General features: G+C 41.2%; 1 protein-coding gene across 4 annotated transcripts in view; it reads right to left on the bottom strand.

Moving 5' to 3' along the window:
• SLC9A6 (solute carrier family 9 member A6) overlaps positions 1–21,905 on the bottom strand; it is a 62,297-nt gene extending 40,392 nt beyond the window's left edge. Inside the window, exons 1-7 of one of the 4 annotated variants that reach the window (XM_050776703.1) lie at positions 21,851–21,905; positions 21,501–21,725; positions 12,245–12,444; positions 9,138–9,215; positions 8,759–8,835; positions 8,345–8,457; positions 5,101–5,206 (exon numbers count right to left, since the gene is read on the bottom strand). In XM_050776703.1, coding sequence (XP_050632660.1) covers positions 5,101–5,206; positions 8,345–8,457; positions 8,759–8,835; positions 9,138–9,215; positions 12,245–12,444; positions 21,501–21,669 — 743 coding nt within the window. In that variant the 5' untranslated portion in view covers positions 21,670–21,725; positions 21,851–21,905. Of the gene's footprint in view, positions 1–5,100; positions 5,207–8,344; positions 8,458–8,758; positions 8,836–9,137; positions 9,216–12,244; positions 12,445–21,500 lie in introns of all 4 variants that reach the window. The other 3 variants (XM_050776704.1, XM_050776702.1, XM_050776705.1) reach the window with 3 other exon arrangements.
• Between the last annotated feature and the right edge of the window lie 431 nt (positions 21,906–22,336).

The following is a 22,336-nucleotide window of genomic DNA, read 5'->3' as shown; positions in this document are numbered from 1 at the left end:
CATTGAAAGCTTCTACCCACTAGGCCATGTCAGTTGGAACCCCCTCCCATTGATGACAGCCAGAATGCCCCCAGACACTGTGAAATATCCTGTGTGTGTGTGTGGTGGTGGGGTGGGGGGTGGTAAATTGTAAGAATGACTGTACTATATCATTACCAGTAGTAACTATTACCATTAACAATTCTGGCCGAGCACAGTGGCTCCTGCCTGTCATCCCAGCATTTTGGGAGGCCAAGGAGGGTGGATCACCTGAGGTCAGGAATTCGAGACCATCCTGGCCAACACAGTGAAACCCCATCTCTACTAAAAATACAAAAATTAGCCAGGCATAGTGGTATGCACCTGTAATCCCAGCTACTTGGGAGGCTAAGGCAGGAGAATCGCTTGAACCTGGGAGGCGGAGGTAGCAGTGAGCCAAGACCGTGCCATTTTACTCCAGCCTGGGTGACAAGAGCAAAACTCTGTCTCAAAAAAAAAAAAAAGTTATGTCCTGTTAATTGAATAGGTAGAAATAGCTACTGATCCTAGCATGTATCTTTGATAATTAGTGAAGTTAAACAGTTTATCACATTTATTATCTCTCTGTACATCCTCTTTTATAAAAACATAAATGACTAAACAACATATTTTAAACTAATGTGAATTTAGGTCTCCAGGCTAATCACAGTAATCTATTCAGTGGAATACTATGCAACTTATAATTTACCTCTAACTACATATACTTTATTTACCATAATATAACAATATACATATAGATCTACCTCATGCAGCCATGTATGAGGGAGTCAATTTCACTTCACCCTCACTGGATTAAAAGTATTACTAAAAAATAAAAATAAAAATAAAAGAGCTGCTACTCCAATAGGTTAAAAACAAAACAAAAACCAGTGCTTCAGGAAGAATAGCTAATGGATGCTGCGCTTAATACCTCGGTGATGGGTTTACCTGTGCAGTAAACCACCACGGCACATATATACCTATGTAACAAACTTGCACATCCTGTACATGTACCCTTGAGCTTAAAAGTTGGAAAAAAAAAATCAGACAGAAACAAAAACAACCTCCAACATAAACTTCAAGATGAGTTGCCTTAACCTGTTAACTGCCAAACAGAACTCCTTTTGGGTTCCCTCCCCTTGATGCAAAGCTGCTTACACAGAATACAGACAATCCTCAAACTAAGAAAATTCAACACAAAGTAGATTATCTGCATCTAACCCACTTCAAAACACATAAAAGGTAAATGAAGAATGATGAGCATCATACCACTGATCATTCCAGCTAGTAAACTCCCACAGCGAGCACACAACTGCTTTCCCTTCAGCTTTTGGGCAGTAACTCATTTTTTCAACTCTATTAAGACAGAGCTAACAATTTATCTGTTATGCTCCTCTCTAGATACAGTCCTTCTCCACCAGAGTCCCACTGAGGTTGTAATGAGTTAACGTATTATCTCTTACAAATCTAAAATGGCACTAACTCGCTATCATCCTTAGGTGAAATGAGAAAAGACTCACTCAAATCGTTTCCCGTAAGGCTTCATTCTCTCACAGAAAACCCTGTTTGAGAAAGGCTGCAAGAGAAGGAGAAGTATGGCCCTTTGTGAGAAATGCTATGGAAAGGGCTCGCTCTCTTTTTTTTTTTTTTTTTGAGACAGTCTTGCTCCATTGCTCAGGCTGGAGGGCAGTGCCGTGATTTCAGCTCACTGCAACCTCCGTCTCCTGGGTTCAAGAAATTCTCCTGCCTCAGCCTCCCAGGTAGCTGGGATTATAGGCATGTGCCACCACGCCCGACTAATTTTTGTACTTTTAGTAGAGACAGGGTTTTGCCATGTTGGCCAGGCTGGTCTCGAACTCCTGACCTCAGGTGATCCGCCCGCCTCGGTCTCCCAAAGTGCTGGGATTACAGGTGTGAGCCACTGTACCCAGCTGGCTCTCTCTTTTTAGCATTTATTCTTCACCAACATTGGTATGTACACCCCCAAGCTTAAAATCTTTCAATGAAGTTTTGCCCCCTTTCACACTAATCAACTATTCCTGACGTTGCAGGAAATAGGTTATTTATAACCCCAAACTCAAAATCTTTCAATGAGGGTTTTTATCTTTTCCGCTAACACTAATCAACTGTTCCTTAAAATGCAGAAAATAGGCTATTTTATTAACAGGAAAAAACTAAGGCACAGGGCACATCATTTAAAGATAAGACCAGAACAGAGATTTTCTAACTCTTAATCCATTAGGCCGTTAGGGCAATGACAAGACAACAGTTACTAGTAAAATGATTGAACAGTGGAATAGTTGTCTAGGATAGGGAATCGATGCTAAAAGTGACTGCCTGTACCTACTCTCTTCACTTTTTACTGCTGGTAATCGCTCATGTACCTACGCACTGGAAGCTTCAACAATCTTTGTTGCTCCATTTTTTATAAAATGTTTTACAACCACACTATCCATTTCTCCCTTACTTCAAATAATATAAAACTCTTATTCTGCACCTATCATCACTGAACGTGCTAAAGTTCAGTATCAATATGAGTTACAGCCTTTAGGTTTTATTTCTCAAGTTAAATTTATATTAGTTGCAGACAGCTGCAAAAAAATCTGGCAATAAATATGGTGGGGAGGGGGTAATATTTACATATACTGCATTCACAAAAAAGGATATGGCCTTTTGTATATCTTCATACACAGCATTTAAGGGATTAATGTTACATCTCAGAAATAATAATTTCCAACTTTGCAGAAGACAATCAGGCTATGCAAAACAGAGCCAGTGATGTTTTACTCTTTCATAACTAACAAGTGGAAATTAAGGAGAGAAATAAAAATAAAGAGAAAATGTGAAGGGCTCTTACTTCTCTCTCACAGAAAGTTCTGGTATGAAGTAAAGGCAACTGCCCATAGAGTTAGATATTTGCCTAATAAGAGTAGGTAGGCAGGGGCCAGGCATGGTGGCTCACGCCTGTAATCCCAGCACTTGGGGAGGCCGAGGCAGGTGGATCACCTGAGGTCAGGAGTTCGAAACCAGCCTGGTCAACACAGTGAAACCCTGTCTCTACTACATATACAAAAATTGGCCAGGCGTGGTAGTGCATGCCTGTAGTCCCAGCTACTCAGGAGGCTGAGGCAGGAAAATTGCTTGAACCTGGGAGGTGGAGGTTGCAGTGAGCCAATATTGTGCCACTGCACTCCAGCCTGGGTGACAGAGCAAAGCTCCGTCTTAGGAAAAAAAAAAAAAAAAAAAAAGAGTAGGGAGGCAGGATTGAATTCCTCAGAGGTTCAGACTCATTCTTCAACCTGCAAACACCTTATAGTAACATGTATAGTATTTTCTATAATTAGATAAAAAATATTGCTCATTCAAAATTGTCTGCAATTAAATTGTTATAAGTAATATATTATATAATTACCTATCTATAATATATATTAACACTTCTAGAGATTAAAATGCTTTGAAGTGATTATGTCAAATAAGAGAAACACAAATTAAGCTACAATGAGGTATTTCTCAATTATCAAGTTAGCAAAAATATAAAAGTTTGACAAATATTCTGCTGGCAAAACTGTGAGGAAACAGACCAGTAATTTAATGGTGAAAGTGCAAAGTGCTACAATTCCTTTGATGAGCAACTTAATAATGTCGAACAAAATTACAAATGGCTTTTACCCTTTATCCTACCTACCAACCTCACTTTGGGGCATTCAGCCTACCAATATACCTATGCATGTATAAAACAAGGTAAGTTCAAGGTTAATCACTGCAGCACCGTTTGGGACAGCAAAGGATTAAAAACCCTTCAAATGTGCTGCAATAGGAGACTGAGCAAATAAACAATAATGCAGTTCACACACAGAATACTATATAGCTGCAAAGAATGAGAATACTCACTCTTCTGATATGCAAAGTTCTCCAGAAGATAGACAGTGTGTGACTTTAAAAATAAGAAATGAGAGGTAAACGAGACTATTTATTCACAGTTGTGCCTGCATTTGAATAAAGAAATACTAAGATAGGTAAGACACTAATAAAAATGGTTATCTAGGCCAGGCGCGGTGGCTCACACCTGTAATCTCAGCACTTTGGGAGGCTGAGGTGGGCAAACCATCTGAGGTCGGGAGTTCAAGACCAGACTGGCCAATGTGGTGAAACACTGTCTTTACTAAAAATACAAAAATTAGCTGGGCGTGGTGGCAGGAGCCTGTAATCCCAGCTACTCAGGAGGCTGAGGCAGAAGAATCACTTGAACCTGGGAGGCAGAGGTTGCAGCAAGCCGAGACTGTGCCATTGCACTCCAGCCTGGGGAACAAGAGCAAGACTTCACCTCAAAAAAAAAAAGTAGGGGGACAGGTGGATGAGGACAGATGTAAGAGTGTAAATTTTCTGTGTGTAACTTTTTACATGGTTTTGATTTATGAGCCACATGAATATATTATGTATTCAGAAAAAATTAAGGCCGGGCACAGTGGCTCACGCCTGTAATCCCAGCACCTTGGGAGATTGAGGTAGGTCGATCACCTGAGGTCAGGAGAAGACCAGCCTGAGCAATATGGTGAAACCCCATCTCTACTAAAATACAAAAATTAGCCGGGCATGGTGGCGGGCGCCTGTAATCCCAGCTACTCAGGAGGCTGAGGCAGGAGAATCACTTGAACCTGGGAGGCAGAGGTTGTACTGAGCCAAGATCACGCCACTGCACTCCAGCCTGTGTGACAGAGTGAGACTCTTATTTCCAAAAAAAAAGAAAAAGAAAAGAAAATATTAAATCTAATTTAAAAAATAAAATGTTCATGTTGTAATGTTAAAATCGAATACAAAATTATATAGACACTACAATCACAACTATGTAACAATATCATACATAGAAAAGGGAAATGTTCTAGAATGTTTACAGTAATTGTCTTTAGGTGGTGGCAGTACATATTTTTTTCTTCCCTGTATTTTCCAATTTATCTATAAAATATGGATTTTTTCAAGAGGGAAAAAAATGCCTCATTCTTCCAAATGTTTCCATTCATAATGTACTTTATTCAATACGTGACTTTCAGTTCCTAGTACCCTCACACTTAATATTCATAATATAATAAGAAAACAAACACTTACGAGGACAGCACTATGGCAACAGCATCATTGAGGACACTTTCACCAAAAAGAAGTGCATAGAGTTCAACATCAACTTGAAGCTCGTGGAATATAGCAAGAACAGTCACTAGCAAGTAAAAAGAGTCAGAGGAATACTTAGACATTACAAGTATAACATATTCTCCTCAGTAGATGACTATAAGAGTTATTTAGAAATTCATTTCTTCCTCCTAGAATTCAATCGTAATAAACATTCTCTTACCATATTAAAGATCCTGTAATTTTATGTAAATATTTTTCTTTCTAATTGTGTACCTGCACAAACTTCTCCTCTCTCTCTTAAAAATGGCTGAAAGTAAACTTGAAGAACTGAGTTGACCTACATTCTTCATGCAGATGTTAATAATCATGTCTTGTACATTTCTTTCCCACCTTCCTCGATCTTACAAAGAATATATTCAGAATTTCTTATAGACCATGTAGTCATTAATCTTTAATGAAGAAGAAGATTATGAAAAGAATCTAATGTTGCAAACTGTGTTTCTTTGGGCCTTACAACTCATTTGTACTTGACTTACAAATTGCAAGCACAAAGGTTTAGCAAAGACAGTAGGAAATGAAAACATAGGTTTAGTTTTTGGTTGGGGTAAAATTTATGACCAGAATTACAGCTGCTGTAGTTGTCTTAATAAGAAGCCAACTATGAGGATACTCCAGCTTAAGAAGAAAAACAATAAATCTTCCTTTTAGGAAAGCAATTATGTGAGAAATCTCAGAAAATCAGATGAGATTGAAGTTATATTTTAACTTTAATTACTAAGTCACATAGCTCAGTTACTAAAGAAACCCAAGCGGACATGAAAGATTAATATAACCAGAGGTGAGAGAGCCTTTTTTTTTTTTTTTTTTTAAGACAGAGTCTTGCTCTGTTGCCCAGCCTGGAGTGCAGTGGCGCAATCTCGGCTCACTGCAACCTCCGCCTCCCAGGTTCACGCCATTCTCCTGCCTCAGCCTCCCAAGTAGCTGGGACTACAGGTGCCTGCCACAACGCCCGGCTAAGTTTTTGTATTTTTAGTAGAGACAGGGTTTCACTGTGTTAGTCAGGATGGTCTCAATCTCCTGGCCTCGTGATCCACCTGTCTCAGCCTCCCAAAGTGCTGGGATTATAGGTGTGAGCCACCACGCCCGGCCAAGAGAGCTTTTTCAAATGCCAATCATAAAAACAAGAAACCTGCATTTTATTTATTTAATTTTTTTTTAAGAGACAGGGTCTTGCTTTGTCACTCAGGCTGGAGTGCAGTGGCACAATCACAGTTCACTGCTGCCTCAAACCCCTAGGTTCAAGTGATCCTCCTGACTCAGCCTCCTGAGTCACTGGGATTAAAGACATGAGCCACCATGTCCAGTACATTTTAAAAGTTCTAGTTTCTACTACAAAGCATTGCAGCTGGAATATACTGATACCAAAGCTCACCAAGACAAGGGAGAAGGAGAGTAGAGCAATAGTGCAGAATTTCTTAAAGAAATAAGAAAACAAATACCCACCTAAGAGCAAGTTAACTATGGCAAAATAATAGAAATGGGGCAAGTGCCTACATAATTCAGAAAAAAATAACAGTTCAACTTTATATAAGCAAAAGATATTTGCTTGGGCTATTCAGGCAATAGTCCTACCAAACAAAACCAGAAAGTTGAAATAATGTAGCCAAGCCAATGGAATGAGATTTCTCATAGGATTTGAAAGTTGAGAAGTTTGCTTATAATGAAAGGACACAGAAGCCAGAGACCACTGGCTCCTTGCAAAAACCATCCTACCTTCATGTTGATAATGGGAGTAGCTACAAACAACAAGAGGACAGCCTTGGTGGTCTTTAAGGAAGCAATTTAATTTCCAGTTTTAAAAATGCTAAACTACACAAATTCTCTAAAATGGCCTTCTAACTAATCTTTAAATCTTTTTTTTTTTTTTTTTTGGAGACAAGTTCTTGCTCTTGTCGCCCAGGCAGAGTGAGACTGCAGCCTCATTGCAGCTCACTGCAGCCTCAAACTCCTAGGCTCAAGTGGTCCTCCCACCTCAGCCTCCCAACTAGCTAGGACTACAGGCATGCACTCCCATGCTCAGCTATTTTTTTTTTCTTTTTTTTTTTTTGTAGAGACAGGGTGTCACTGTGTTGCCTAGGCTGGTCTTGAACTCATAGTCTCAAGTGATCCTACAGTCTTGGCCTCCCAAAGCACTAGCATTTATACGCATGAGCCACTGTGCCCAGCCAAAATATCTCTCATAGAGTATTGAACACATTTTTCTCCTTCCCACAAAGCCCTGTGTTATCAGAGTTAACACAGGAATTCAGAGATAACCTTAGGATTCTACCTTTAATTGTGCTGGGTGACAATTAAAGATGATTAACTTACAAGGTTAAAAAGCAAAACAAAATGAACTTCAACGAGTCTTAAAGCATGCTAAAAGAAAACTTCCATCCTTAGTTCAAAAACATCAGTCTGTGTTCCTACCCCAACCTTTCCATTCTGTATCTTCTCCAAATTCCTAATTTGAATGTAGCTGTTAAGTTTACCAATACTCTATCAGGAAAACCAAACCCTAACTCAGTACAATTAAAATCATTCTGGAACACAACTTGTAGAAGATCTGACACTAAAAGTACAGGGGAACAAGTTGTGTTAATATTAAACAAACAACTGTACAATCATAAAGCTAATTTTATAAAAACAATTCTTTAATGTATATTAAAGTCCTCCAATGACTACAAATCAAACCTGTATTAGCACAACTGCCTTCTAACAATCATTTTTAAACATTTTTTTCTTACTGTTAAATGCATACAGCTGAATAGAAACAGAAAGATTTTTAGGGAACTGGTTTTCTAAAAGCTTGAATGGAAACATATAATTACTACCCATTTAAACTAATCTATAATCTAGTTCATCTTCTTCTATACCCAATCACTAGGGATAAAGACCAACATGAATTTCTGAAGAAAGTACCTTACGGTCCTTGTTGAAACAGCATCAACTTGTGGACCAGTAATAGGCAAATGTAATAAAAACAAAAAAAGTAAAAGGAAACAAATTTGTGCTGAAGCCAAAAGGAATCATGAATTTTGTTTTTTCCTCCACAATTAGAAAGTATAGTACTAAGGAAGTACCTAATCATGAATTCTACACCTCAAAGAAAGAAAAACCCACATGTATTTGACTGCAAAACAATGTACCTCAAGTATGTAAACTCCACTCATATAAAACATACCTGGATCAGTTGCTGATACAATGGCACCAAACAGTAGGCAATCTGTAAAGTAAAAATCTCCTGCAAGTTGTCCCGTTACCTTCATCAGCGTTACACAGCCATACATTATTGACCTGTTCAATAAACACAGTCCTACTTTAGAAAAAAATATCAACTGTTAAAAAAATTAGGATAAAGTAAGAATAAGAAGATGGGTTTACTGTAGTACTTTGTGACTAATCCCAAATTTAATTCATGTCATTGAAATATGGTAATACTTTGGTCTTAAGGAAAATTCAAACAACTTATTACCTATGAGAATACTGCAAAAGTCTTTAGACCCAGTCAGGAATATAACACTGCATAAATCAAAAATATATGATTTTAAAATTATAATTTGAAGGCTACAAAGTATTTTAAGCTTCAAATACTTACCCAATAACGAAACAAGAAATTGCTGTTCCAAGAAAAGCGTATGCTAGGATAGACCCGAGATTTCGGAAAAAATGTCTCTGACAAAAAAAAAAAAAAAAAAAGTTACACTGTTAGAATACTTACCAGTTATTTGAAAAAGAAAAGGTTTTCTATGCTATGCTAATATTAAATGCATTATTCACTAGGACTAAATGCATTATTCACTAGGATAAATAAGAGAAAGCATTCTTGTACAGGTATAAATTTTAACATCTAAAAAGGGTATGGAGAGGAGAAAGGAGGGAATCTGGAAAGAACAGCCCATTTCTGAAGTGTCAAATATTACAAAGCCCACGGAGTTTCAGATTATTCAAAGTATATGAAAGACAAAAGGACTTACCCTTTTCAGGCTATAACCTGCATAAAATATGATAGGAGGAAGTAATATGTTGAAAAATACTTCTGGATCAAAAGTAACCTGTTAAAATAAAGAGTTCTTTTAGATCAATTCCCTAGAAGACCTCATATTCCATTATCAAATGATCAAAAAGAAAAAATACTAAATGTTAAACTAGTCAAAAGCAAGAACATTACTGTGTTAACTTTAAAATATTTCATATAAGATAGCTTCTGGGCCGGGCGCGGTGGCTCAAGCCTGTAATCCCAGCACTTTGGGAGGCCGAGACGGGCGGATCACGAGGTCAGGAGATCGAGACCATCCTGGCTAACACAGTGAAACCCCGTCTCTACTAAAAAATACAAAAAAAAACCTAGCCGGGCGAGGTGGCGGGCGCCTGTAGTCCCAGCTACTCGGGAGGCTGAGGCAGGAGAATGGCGCAGACCCGGGAGGCGGAGCTTGCAGTGAGCTGAGATCCGGCCACTGCACTCCAGCCTGAAAAGGATAGCTTCTGTTCTACTTCTCAACCAAACGACCAGGAGATAGCATTGGAACAATCGGTTAAGGCCTATCTGTGGAAGGTGTATTAAAATACTATGCGATTAAAAAATGTTTCAGGAGGCTGAGGCAGGAGAATTGCTTGAACCTGGGAGGCAGAGGCTAATAGTGAGCTGAGATTGCACCACCGCACTCCAGCCTGGGTGACAGAGCAAGACTCCAGCTAAACAAACAAACAAAAAGTTAAAAATAGGGCCAGGCGCAGTGGCTCACACCTGTAATCCCAGCACTTTGGGAGGCCGAGGTGGGTGGATCACCTGAAGTCAGGAGTTCAAGACCAGCCTAGCCAACATGGTGAAACCCCATCTCTACTAAAAATACAAAAATTAGCCGGGTGTAGTGGCACGTGCCTGTAATCCCAGCTACTCAGGAGGCTGAGGCAGGAGAATCGCTTGAACTCGGGAGGCAGAGATTGCAGTGAGCCAAGATGGTGCCAGTGCACTGCAGCCTGGGCAAAAGAGTGAGACTTTGTCTCAAAAAATAAATAAATAAATAAATAAGAGAAAGGATGAACATTATTTTTGCTTTAAATAAAAGAAACCTGGCTGGGTGCAGTGGCCCACGCCTGTAATCCCAGCACTTTGGGAGCCCGAGGCAGGTGGATCACTCGAGGTCAGGAGTTCGAGACCTGCCTGACCGACATGGCAAAACCCCATCTCTATTAAAAATATAAAATTAGCCAGGTATGGTGGTGCATGCCTGTAATCCCCGCTACTCGGGAGGCTGAGACAGGAGAAATGCTTGAACCTAGGAGGCGGAGGAGTCACAATCGTGCCACTGCACTCCAGCTTGGGCAACAAGAGCGAAACTCCGTCCCAAAAATAAATGAATGAATGAACGAAACCCCAAACTGGTAATATAAAACTTAAGAGTACAGTATTATTGTTGGCAAAAAGAAACAGATTTCTTACATAGATAACATCTCTAAAGGTGTATAATATTGTAGTAAAAAGTTTCTGTACGGCTCAGATTTCTACTTTCGATAGTCCACTCATTGTAAGATCTAGTCACCATAAAAATGTAAATGCCCCCTTCTGTTCATAAGGCTGCAGCAGAATGTGACATGAACACAAAGCAGCTACACACAAACCCATGCTAAAACTTCATTTACTAAAACTTTTAAGGAATTGGAATTTTCCACAGGTGGAAAGAACTCTTGCTGCAAGGTAAACCTCAAGTTCATATGAAATTTTAAAAGCAATAAATATGGTCAGAAACACAACCAAGTAGCTATAAAAGTCAAGTCCTGCCTGCACTCCTAGCACTTTGGGAGGCTGAGGTGGGTGGTTCGCCTGAGCCCAGGAGTTTGAGACGAGCCTAGACAACATGGTGAAACCCCAGCTCTACTAAAAATACAAAAATTAGTTGGGTATGGTGGCACGTGCTTGTAGTCTGAGTTACTAAGGAGGCTGAGGTTGGAGGGTCGCCTGAGCCTGGGAGGCGGGGGTTGCAGAGAGCTGAGATCATGCCACTACACTCCAGCCTGGGTGACAGAGTAAAACCCTATGTCAAAAAAAAAAAAAAAAAAAAAGTCAAGTCCTGCCAGTGTAGCAGACAGAAGTGAAGGCAAACAGCAAAGGGCAGGAGAAAACAAAGAGATATGAGCAAAGTAGCACTGAGAAACACCATGATAAACCTATGAGGGAGACAGGAGAAAGCAGCTCCAGGGATGGCTGGGAGCGAGTACAATTGCAACCCAAACTCTAACATAAAGCTTTATGTACAGCATGGTACAATACCTCAGACTCCCACTTAGGGCCCCTGAAGTTGTGTCAGATTGTGAATCAAAGAAAGATTAAATTGTGATCAGTATAGAATACAAGCAAGGCAAGAAAGAATTGAAAGAAATATTAATAGAATATTTTAGGTATTATCAAATAAAGCCAATGTGCTGAAGTACTATAAAACTATAAGGATCGGCTGGGCACAGTGGCTCATGCCTGTAATCCCAGCACTTTGGGAGGCCGAGGCGGGGGAATCACTTGAGGTCAGGAGTTGGAGACCAGCCTGGCCAACATGGTAGAACCCCCTCTCTACTAAAAAATACAAAAATTAGCCGGGCGTGGTGGTGGGCGCCTGTCATCCCAGCTACTTGGGAGGCTGAGGCAGGAGAACTGCTTGAACCCAGGAGGCAGAGGCTGCAGTGAGCCACACCACTGTACTCTAGCCTGGGCGACAGAGTGAGACTCCATCTCAGAAAAAATAAAACAAATAAATAAAAAGAAAAAGAAAACTATAAGGACCATCTGCAAATGGAAAGAAACGCTTATAAATTCTGCTTAACTCAATCCCAGTCTCCGTTTATCACAACAAGCTGTAAATAACCTAGAGTGAAACAAAAAAGAGTTATACTACTTAGCCTCAATCAGAAAATGAGTTGTACAGGCATATCCATTTCCTTACATTATTACATTTGTTAATTCAGGTTTTACTCCATTTAAAAAGACTCATTATTTTAAATATCATTAAAAATCCATTACTTATTTTCTCCTGAATCATTTTGCTGCTAGTTAGACACAAAAAAGATTCAAACATTTCCTTTAAGAACTTACCTTTCTAAGCATTTCATTATCTTGAACATTATTGAGTTCATGTGAACTAATCTCTCCTTTCAGCGTATACTCATAAAATTTTCCACTAACATTTACCAGTAAGGTAGTTGGACTTGACTGCACTTCACAGCTCAGGGTCACATTATTTACATCACTCGGAACGTGAATGCCATACCGAAGCACAAGGCCCACCAAAAGACCTGGAAAAAAGAACAACATAAGCTCTTCTTGCCAACAGAGACCACTTCTTTTGTACCCCACGCATAACTATGAATAAGAGAAAATCTCTTACGGTAGTTCCCTGTAGGTCAGAACTGATTTTTAGATGGAAAGCAGTTAAGTTTTAAAGTATTACTAAATTCATACAACAAACAGCCCAGTCTTCATGTAATCCAGTGAAACAGGAGAGAAAAACATTCCCTAGGACAGCAGCACAGATCGCTGCATTTCTAGATCAATATCTAAACAAGTAATGAGGAAGGTAACAAAAGGAGAAAATATCTTCACATCATCTGTAGACAGAATGTACTCCAATGTGTCCCAACTCGACAGTGCAATCATGTTGGAAATGTGTTTTCTGGCCAGGCGTGGTGGCTTATGCCTGTAATCTTAGCACATTGGGAGGCCGAGATGGGTGGATTGCTTGAGAGCTCAGGAGTTCAAGACCAGCCTGGGAAACATGGTGAAACCCCATCTCTACTAAAATACAAAAAAATCAGCCGGGCGTGGTGGCGGGTGCCTGTAATCCCAGCTACTCAGGAGGCTGAGGTGTGAGAATTGCTTGAACCCAGGAGGCAGAAGTTGCAGTGAGCCGAGATCATGCCACTTCACTATAGCCTGGGCAACAAAGCAACACTCTGTCTCAAAAAAATAAAAATTAAATAAATAAAACAGAAAAAGAAAAAGAAATGTGTTTTCCACCTCCATCCATCAATTTATAAGACTTAAACAATGCACTTCATAAGTTTATTCCCAAAGCACATGGTTGGCCAAATAATGCACATTTAACAACTTGAAAAGTCAATAATATTTGTAGGTTGATTGAGTTCTTCTACTTCTAAAAGATCAGATTTTAATTTTAAATTATCTGCTTCAAAATCAAAACATGGAATAGAAGTCCTGAATCTGGCACTATGACATACAGATTGCTAAGATTATACCTGGATCATCCTATTGACATTCAAATATGCACAATGTTTTAGGTACTATAAAACTAATTTTTTTTTTCCTGAGATGGAATCTTCCTCTGTTGCCCAGGCTGGAGTACAGTGGCACGATCTTGGCTCACTGCAACCTCCGCCTCCTGGGTCCAATCAATTCTCCTGCCTCAGCCTCCCGAGTAGCTGGGATTATAGGCGCACACCACCACGCCCGGCTAATTTTTGTATTTTTAGTAGAGATAGGGTTTCACCATGTTGGCCAGGCTGGTCTCAAACTCCTGACCTTGTAATCCATCCACCTTGGCCTCCCAAACTGCTGGGATTACAGGCGTGAGCCACCATGCCCAGCCCTATAAAACCACATTGATCAACTGTAATTGTTTAATAATGGCTTTACTGATATCTAATTCAAACACCAAAGTTTATCCTTTTAAACTGTACAATTCAGTAGTCTTTAGTATATTCACAAAGTTGGATATCAATCACCACTATCTAATTCTAGAACATTTTCATCCCTCCAAAAAGAACCTCACACCTACTAGCAGTCACTCTCCATTCCCCCATGCCCAAATCCAAGGTCCCTGCAACCAGTCATCTACTTTCTTTCTTTATGGACCTGCCTTTTCTAGACATTTCATACAAATGAACTCCTACAATATATGGCCTTTTGTGTCTGACTTCTCTCACTCAGCATAATATTTTCAAGGTTTATTTATGTTGTAGCATGGATCAGAACCTCATTTACTTTTATGGCCAAATGATATTTCATTGTATGGACATACCTCAACTACAAATAAAACCTAAACTTCTGGAACTTTCCTTAACTCCAAGATGCATAGTATACCACTACTAACTGCATTTTACCTTCCTATTGCCTTTCATTCTGACTAGCCAGCTATTCTTTTAATATGTGAATGAGTGTATTATGCTAGGTAGGCCTCCAGGGTTCAGAGATGAAAACAAGGTCCCTCCTTCAAGGAAAACTTGGACAATCATAATGCTATATATATATATACACATATATATATACACATACACACACACGTACACACACACACATACACACACACACACAAGGTATTATAAAAACAGAAAAGAGACAACTACCCAAGCCTGGGGGAGTAAGACATTAGGGAAGTCTTTCCGGAGATGTCACCTGGGCAGGTAACAAACTAGAAGAAATAGGTATATTCCAAGTAGGGGAATAGTAGTACATATCCAGTCAAGGATGGAGAGAACACAGCCCATCCAGTGAATCAAGTAGTTCAGTATGGCCGGCTTATAAAGTGACAAGAGTTGAGGTTTGAAAGATTGGCAGGAGTTGAATCATAAAAGATCTTATCTGTTGGGGAAGGGAATTTGAAGTTTATCCCAAAAGTAAAATGAAGTCATGGAAGGCAGAGGCTTGATATCAGATTTCTACTTTAGAAAGACTGGCCTAGACTAGAGAGGGTCTAAAAGGCTAGATACAGGGCTACTGCAGGCATTCAGGCAATAGGAGTTTAGGTCCTAACCTAAGAGAGTACTGACAGGAGGGGAGAAGGATTTTAAGAAGGTATTGTATTTTAGTAAGATTTATTGACTGAGTAGAATAGACTGTGAGGAAGGGAGATGAAAGACTAAGAGGAACCTTAATTGACTTGGTAACCAGGTAGGTAAGTTGGCCTGAGCACCGAGGGGGATAGCAAGGCCATTCAATGAGGTAAGGAACATATACAGATGAACAGATTTACAGGGGAAAAGGCTACGTTCAGTTTTGGACAGGTTGAGTTGGATGTACTTGTGACACAGGCATAGTTGAGTATATGGTATCTGGAGCTAAAGCCGGGGGTCTCAACTGGAGTTATACACTGTGCAGTCATAAGATGGTTGAAGTCAGATGTAGATGAGATCGCCAGGGGAGCAAATAAAATGGGAAGAAGACCATGATATAGATCTGGGGTTTGATCTATTAATAGCCAACATTAAGGGTCTGCTAGAGGAGAAGGAGCTGATGAAGGAGTCTGAGAAGGAAAACCCCACAGGTGTAGGAAAAAAAAAGGAACCAGTGGTGGCAAAGTCAGGAAGAAAGGGAAAAAATTCATATTTGAGGAGAAGGAAGTGACAAAAACTATCAAATGCTACAGTAAAGTGAAGTAAGGCAGGCATTAGAAGTATCCATTGGGTTTAGCAACAAGGAGACCATAGGTGACCTCGATAAGAGCAGTTTCAGTGGAGTAGCAGGGGTGGAAACCAGACCCAAATGAGAAGTGATGAAGCAGAAATGAGGAGGTATAAGAGCAGTAGTTGCCAGCCGGGCACAGTGGCTCACACCTGTAATCCTAGCACTTTGGGAGGCCAAGGCGGGTGGATCACTTGAGGTCAAGAGTTTGAGACCAGCCTGGCCAACAAGGTGAAACCTCATCTCTACTAAAAATACAAAAATTAGCTGAGGGTGGTGGCGGGCGCCTGTAATCCCAGCTACTTGGGAGGCTGAGGCAGGATAATTGCTTGAACCCAGGCAGTGGAGGTTGCAGTGAGCCGAGACCATGCCACCGCACTCCAGCCTGGACAATGAAGCAAAAACTCTGTCCAAAAAAAAGGGCAGTAGTTGCCCAGGAAGCAGGGAGGGAGTAGAGAGGAGTGATCCTTCTAGTCAATTTAGAGTCACATATATTTTTTAGAGTAGTAATGATTAATTCCTGAACAGTAATATAATGACACCAACTTTAAAAACGTTTAAACAAAGGTTCAAATTTAAAATAAACGAAAGACACCCTTTAAAAATATCTTACCTCCAAAAACAAAATTAAAAACTGACTGTTAGATAGCAACTGTGCTTGACAGACATAACCTAGAAAAGCCTGTAGATCCAGTCGTTCTGCCTGTATGAGATAGAAACAGCTCTTTTCTCTACTATTCCACGAGAGCTAATTAAGAGGCTCAGGAAAAGCTGTCCTCTTATATTTACATGCAAAAATCACAGACGAGCTACTACAAATACTAATAATGGTAGCATAAATTCTTTCCATGTCCCCAAGCCCAACCATGGTTTTTTTTTTTTTTTTTTTTTTTTTTTTTTTTTTTTTTTTTGGAGACGGCGTCCTACTCTGTTGCTGAGGCTGGAGTGCAGTGACGTGATCTCGGCTCACTGCAACCTCCGCCTCCCGAGTGCCCACTGGTTCTACTGTCAGCCCAACCCTATGCTAAAGCATCACTGGGTACCCCGAGGAGAGCTCAGCACTTGGGCAAATTTGAAACACATACTTTGGTCAATAAAACAACAGCATGGAGAATAATTATTTAGGTTGGAAACAAAATCAAGATCCCTTTATTATGGCACCAGCCTCTGAAAAATTGGGATTTATCTGAAAAAAATTCACAGATAAAGTTAACAAGGGTTCTTTAAAAGGCCAAATCCTAGTCAGAGAGTCAAAGCAATTCTCAGTGAAGGGATACAAAAACAGTGCTTTGTTAAGAGGCTAAAGCAGAAACTTCTAGCCTCCTACATAGAGGGAGGCACAGAAAATATTTGTATTATGAAATTTTAAATGACCACTAACAGGCAACAAAGAACACAACCACAGCTGGACGCTGTGGCTCACGCCTGTAATCCTAGCACTTTGGGAGGCCGAGGCGGGTGGATCACGAGGTCAGAAGATCGAGACCATCCTGGCTAACACGGTGAAACCCCGTCTCTACTAAAATTACAAAAAATTTAGCTGGGCGTGGTGGCGGGCACCTGTAGTCCCAGCTACTCTGGAGGCTGAGGCAGGAGAATGGTGTGAACCCAGGAGGCGGAGCTTACAGTGAGCCAGATAGCGCCACTGCATTCCAGCCTGGGCAACAGAGCGAGACTCCATCTCAAAACAAAAACAAAAACAGAAAAACATAACCACAAAGAGATATCTTTCACAAAACAGAGAGGTCCTACCCCTTCTACACATTTCTGACCCTCCTGTGCTGAAAACTCCCCCAGTGATACAAAATTCAGCATCACCCAAGGCCCCACTAATGTGTGATTCTCCCAGTTGGCAGCGACTGGTTTCCTCATGGATTTCAGCCCATTCTTCCAGCCAATCACACCTGAAGCCTCTGATAGTCAAAAAATATAGGAAGAACATCACTAGGGCATTAAGTGTGACCAAAACTGATACAATTTCTACAGATTAGTTTTGTGAAAGATATGATGAGAAATAAGGTATGAGCCATAGTCATTAGATGATAAGTGCTTTGTGGGCTGATACTGTGGCTTAGACATGTATTTCTCATCATATCCCATACATCATAGACATCTAATCAATATTTATTGATGAATCACATTGGTTAAGCCTCAGACTCCGGATGCCTTAAGCTTAAGGCAAAACAAATATTTCTGCCATATTTTGCTTTTTACACCATCTATAAGCACACCATAGTGAGTGATCACTTTTCAGACTTAAATTTTAACTACCTCGGCAACTTTTACTAACAGTGACTCACTTTTAAGCTTCTTAAGAAAGCTAGCCCAATGAGCAAAACATGTGGGTGCTTTGCGATTGTGTGTTTGTAACTGGAGCAATTGGTCTATATTACAATCTAGAAACTGACTACTTTGGCAATTTAAACTGTTTTTACTCTTGCTTCTCAGATAAAGGAAAAGCTCATTTTTAATAGCATTTTCCAGGATTTACATAGCTAACCCAATATCACAGGAATAAGATCACTGGTGGGCTGAATCTTAGAGGTTTAGGCATTCCATTTTGACCCCAGAGTCATGCGGAAAAATAAAGGTCTTAAAATAATATATTATTAATAATAAGATAGCCATGATGTTGTGAGAGCTGTAAGAAAAATGACAGACATTAAATAGGACTAGAAAATTTCAATTTCTGGCCAGGCAAGATGGCTCACACTTATAATCCCAGCACTGTGGGAGGCCAAGGTGGGAGGAGAGCTTGAGCCCAAGAGCTTGAGACCAGCCTGGGCAACATGTGAAGACCCCCCTACACTCGCGTCTCCACAAATATAAAAATAAAAAATTAGCCAGGTGTGGTGGTGCACACCTGTAGTTAGTTACTCAGAAGGGTGAGGTGGGAGGATCGCTTAAGCCCAGGACGTTGAGGCTGCAGTGAGCTATGACCCCACCACTGCACTCCAGCCTAGGCAACAGAGCAACACTCTATCAAAAATAGAAAAAAAAAAAAGAAAAAGAAAACTTCAATTTTCATGGTATTGAAAATACTTTGACCCCCCACAAAAATAAAAGAAGGAAGGAAGGAAGGAAGGAAGGAGGGAGGGAAGGAGGGAGGGAGGGAGGGAGGGAGGGGGAAGGAAGGAGAAGGAAGGAAGGAAGGAAGGAAGGAAGGAAGGAAGGAAGGAAGGAAGGAAGGAAGGAAGGAAGGAAGGAAGGAAATACTTTGACTCAATCCCATCTATTCTCAAACTGGACTTGCGAGTTAAGTTAGGAGGCTGTTTGGTCCACAGCACCCATTGCCCACAATGAGAAAATAGGATAGGCTAAAGAACGCCAAGTCAACTCCAGATTTGACTCCCAGACTAACACTCTCGCACTCTACAGTCCACAAGAGATACCCTTGTTTTTCCTTCAAAAAATATTAACACCAAGGTACTCTATCACTTTTTATTAACTTAGAAACCTCACAAAATGCAATCAGTAATCCTTCTTTTCCACTTCAGTCCTAGAGTTAGATGAGGTTAGTGATATCAGCTACCAAAGAGAAAATATATCCAGGGCAATTCAAAGCCCCTATTTGATTCTATTAAAAAGACTGTTATTTGTCCCTTGACTTATGAGACTGACCAATTAAAAGAGTTGTTCTGGGCCTAATCTGAGAAAATGCAGTTTTAACAGCAATAATAATAATAATAGCACAGCTATCATTTCTTGGGCATTTACTTAAGCGTCAGTTACTAGTCTAAAAGCATGTCTTCCTCACAGTAATCCTACTATCATCATCCCCAAAGTATAGATGATGGTAAAAGAGAGTAAGGGAAATGACGAGTTGATGGGTGCAGCACACCAACATGGCACAAGTATACATATGTAACAAACCTGCACGTTATGCACATGTACCCTACAACTTAAAGTATAATAATAATAAATAAATTAAAAAAAAAAAAAAGAGTAAGGGACTTGTCTAAGATCACACATACCTATGGGCAGAGTGGGGTGGGAATCTAGGTCTGATTCTAAAGCAGGGGTTGGAAAACTACAGCCCTTGGTCTGTTTTTGTACGGCCCGAGAGCTAAGAATAGTTTTTATGTTTGTCAAACTTTGTAAAAAAAAAAAAAAAAAATCAAAGAAAAAATGCAACAGAGACAGAGATCTACGTATCCACAAGGTCAACAATCATTACCACCTGGCCTTTTACAGAAAAAAAAAAAAAATTGCTGACCTCTGGTCTAAAGCCTTGTACCTTTAATTACCACATCATACTATGTCCCTCTATAAAAGAAGTATCTGTGATCAGTTCATTACTTTAACTCAATAACACTCATTTGGCATTTAACCAAATTTAAGATGCCATTATTTTATTTATAAGATCTGCCTACAAGTTCCTTGAAGGCAAAGATCTTACACCTCTTTGTATTTTCTGAGCATAATACATAGAAGGTTTATCAATAAATGTTTGTTGAGGATAGTAAATCACACACTGTTATGCAGAAAATTACATAGAAATGTATAGCTTATCTGGCCAATGTGGCTTAAGGCGCACTGCAAATGAAATGCAAAATATATGAAATATAAAAGCCATCTAATATGTCTAAAAACTAGGAATCTTAGTGAGCAGAGATATTTTACACGCAGGCTCAAAACTGTATTCTCTTACAAAGGAAAAATAAGCCTGAGTTCATGCATTTTCCTGAGGCACACAACTACCTTTCCTTGCTACCCTTGAAAGATGCACATTCCAGAAGTCTGGATTTACTGGGGGGCGGGGGTTTGCATGGAGAAATGTCTTTTGTGCCAAAGCTTCATCTACCTATCTGCAAGTCTGAGAGACAAACCTCGACAAGCTCATTGGTTTAAATGTTCCAAATGAAGATAATCTTCACAAATGTACTGCACAGAAAGAACTGTTTGTCCGCCCTCATCTCTTCAGCAATACCCGCACAGTCAGATTAATACAGCCGGCAATATGTATCTTCTTTTCCCCTCTTGAGGCCCCAGCACAGCTCAAAATGCCTCTGAGCCCACACTTTGATTTACCCTTCTCGCCTCGTCACCAAAAAACAAATAAATAAACCTCAGAAAGCAGACTGAGACACAAGAACCGAAGCCATTTATTCTACAATCGGTCAATAACCTCATGCCAACAGCAAGTCACCCATACTGCATATGCGTGGTGTTTGTAATTACTGTTTGTCTGAACTGTCCTGATCATCGTATAGTACACTACACTGCTGGAAGGACCTTAACTCTTCCTCGTCCTCACTTTTGTTCGCCTGAATTGGAAGGGTCAACCATATGTATCCATATCAGATATTAGAGGAATAGTACAATAAATGGGACATCATTAAAAATGCCCTAAGCCTTCTGTAGCCTATTTCACGTTCGGGTTTTTTTTTCGGACTCCACAGGAATAAGATCTTCCTTTGCAACCTCGAAAGGACAGGGCGTAGCAGGAGCTAGATGATGAGTAAAGGTCGACTCTGGCTCCAGAAGAACGCCAGATTCTGGGCAGTAGAGATACTACTGCAGTTTCAATGAACCTTAAACAAACTGACACCCCAGAGAAATGGATCGCAATGGTGTCTCCCCTCCCCCAGGCTCCAACCCAATTCCAGACACCGCACCCACTCCTTTTCCATCCTCAGCCCCGGGTCCCGAGCTTGGTAGGCAAGGAAAGGGTGGGGGGTGGGGGTGCGGAGGAAAAAGGGGGTGGGGTCGGAAGCGAAAAAGGTGTGGAGAGGCAAAGAAAATGGGGCGCGAGGCTTAAGAGGAAAGGGGGTGAGGCAGAGAAACGCGGGGTAGGGGGACGGCGAGGCAGAAAATGGAAGGAATTGGAAGGGGAGCCGAACGTAGGCCGAGCAGGGCCAGGAGAGGAGGCGAAGCAGCCGGCGGGCAGAGAAAGGGGCAGCGCCAAGGGGCTGACAAGGGTTCAGGCACTTGCCATAAATCATAGCCAGGCCGGTTTCGTGCAGGAAGCGGGCCCGGCGGTGCTTGAAGAGCCAGATCGTGAGAATAGTGAGGGTGAGCAGCAGGATGAAGATGAGCAGGTTGGCGCTGTCCTGCCGGTGGCTCTCCTCGGCTTGCTTCTCGGACACGATCTCCTCGTCCATGGCTCTCGCCTCTCCGCCGCCGCCGTCCGAAGCCCCTGCCCAGTCAAAGACGCCCACTGCGAGGAGCAACCAAAGGGGCCGCATGAGCCTGCGGGCTCGGGGACCGCCGCCGACGCCACGGCGGAGGGGTGCCCGCCGCCAGCCGCGCGGAGCCATGTCTCCCCCCGCCTCCCGCCCCTACCTCACCGGCGGCCGCCCGCGGTCGGACCACTCCCCGAGGGCTCACGGGAAAGGGGCGGGGCCCGGGGGTAGCCGTCGGAGCGCGCGCCGCCGCAGCCGCTCTTAAAGGGGCCGCGCATCCCAAGCTCGCTCTGCCCCGTTCCTTTGCCCCTCTGTCCTAGGTCACACGCACCCATAGGCGCTGCCGGGGAATGAAAGGCCGTCTAAACTAGCCCACTGCCTTCGGCTAAAGAAATATCAGCTCAGTGTAATCAAGCAGAGGCAGACTGCGCTGTCTACTTTGATCCTATTCTTAGAGCTCTCAGGGGAATCGATCTTTCATAACCCATCTCAATATCGTCCCCCAGTGTCTCTTAACAGGATAAGTCGTCCCCTTGGGAGGAGCCTCAATCTCCATCTCTGTAATTTAAATTTAAATCGGATTCTCCTTGTATTGTCCTCATTGGAAAACACACACACACACACACACACACACACACAGCACTGT

This window comes from Macaca thibetana, chromosome X (assembly GCF_024542745.1).
Source record: "Macaca thibetana thibetana isolate TM-01 chromosome X, ASM2454274v1, whole genome shotgun sequence".
Classification (NCBI taxonomy): domain Eukaryota; kingdom Metazoa; phylum Chordata; class Mammalia; order Primates; family Cercopithecidae; genus Macaca; species Macaca thibetana.
The sequence above is the reverse complement of the archived record's forward strand: the minus strand, read 5'-3'. Positions and strand labels throughout refer to the sequence as shown.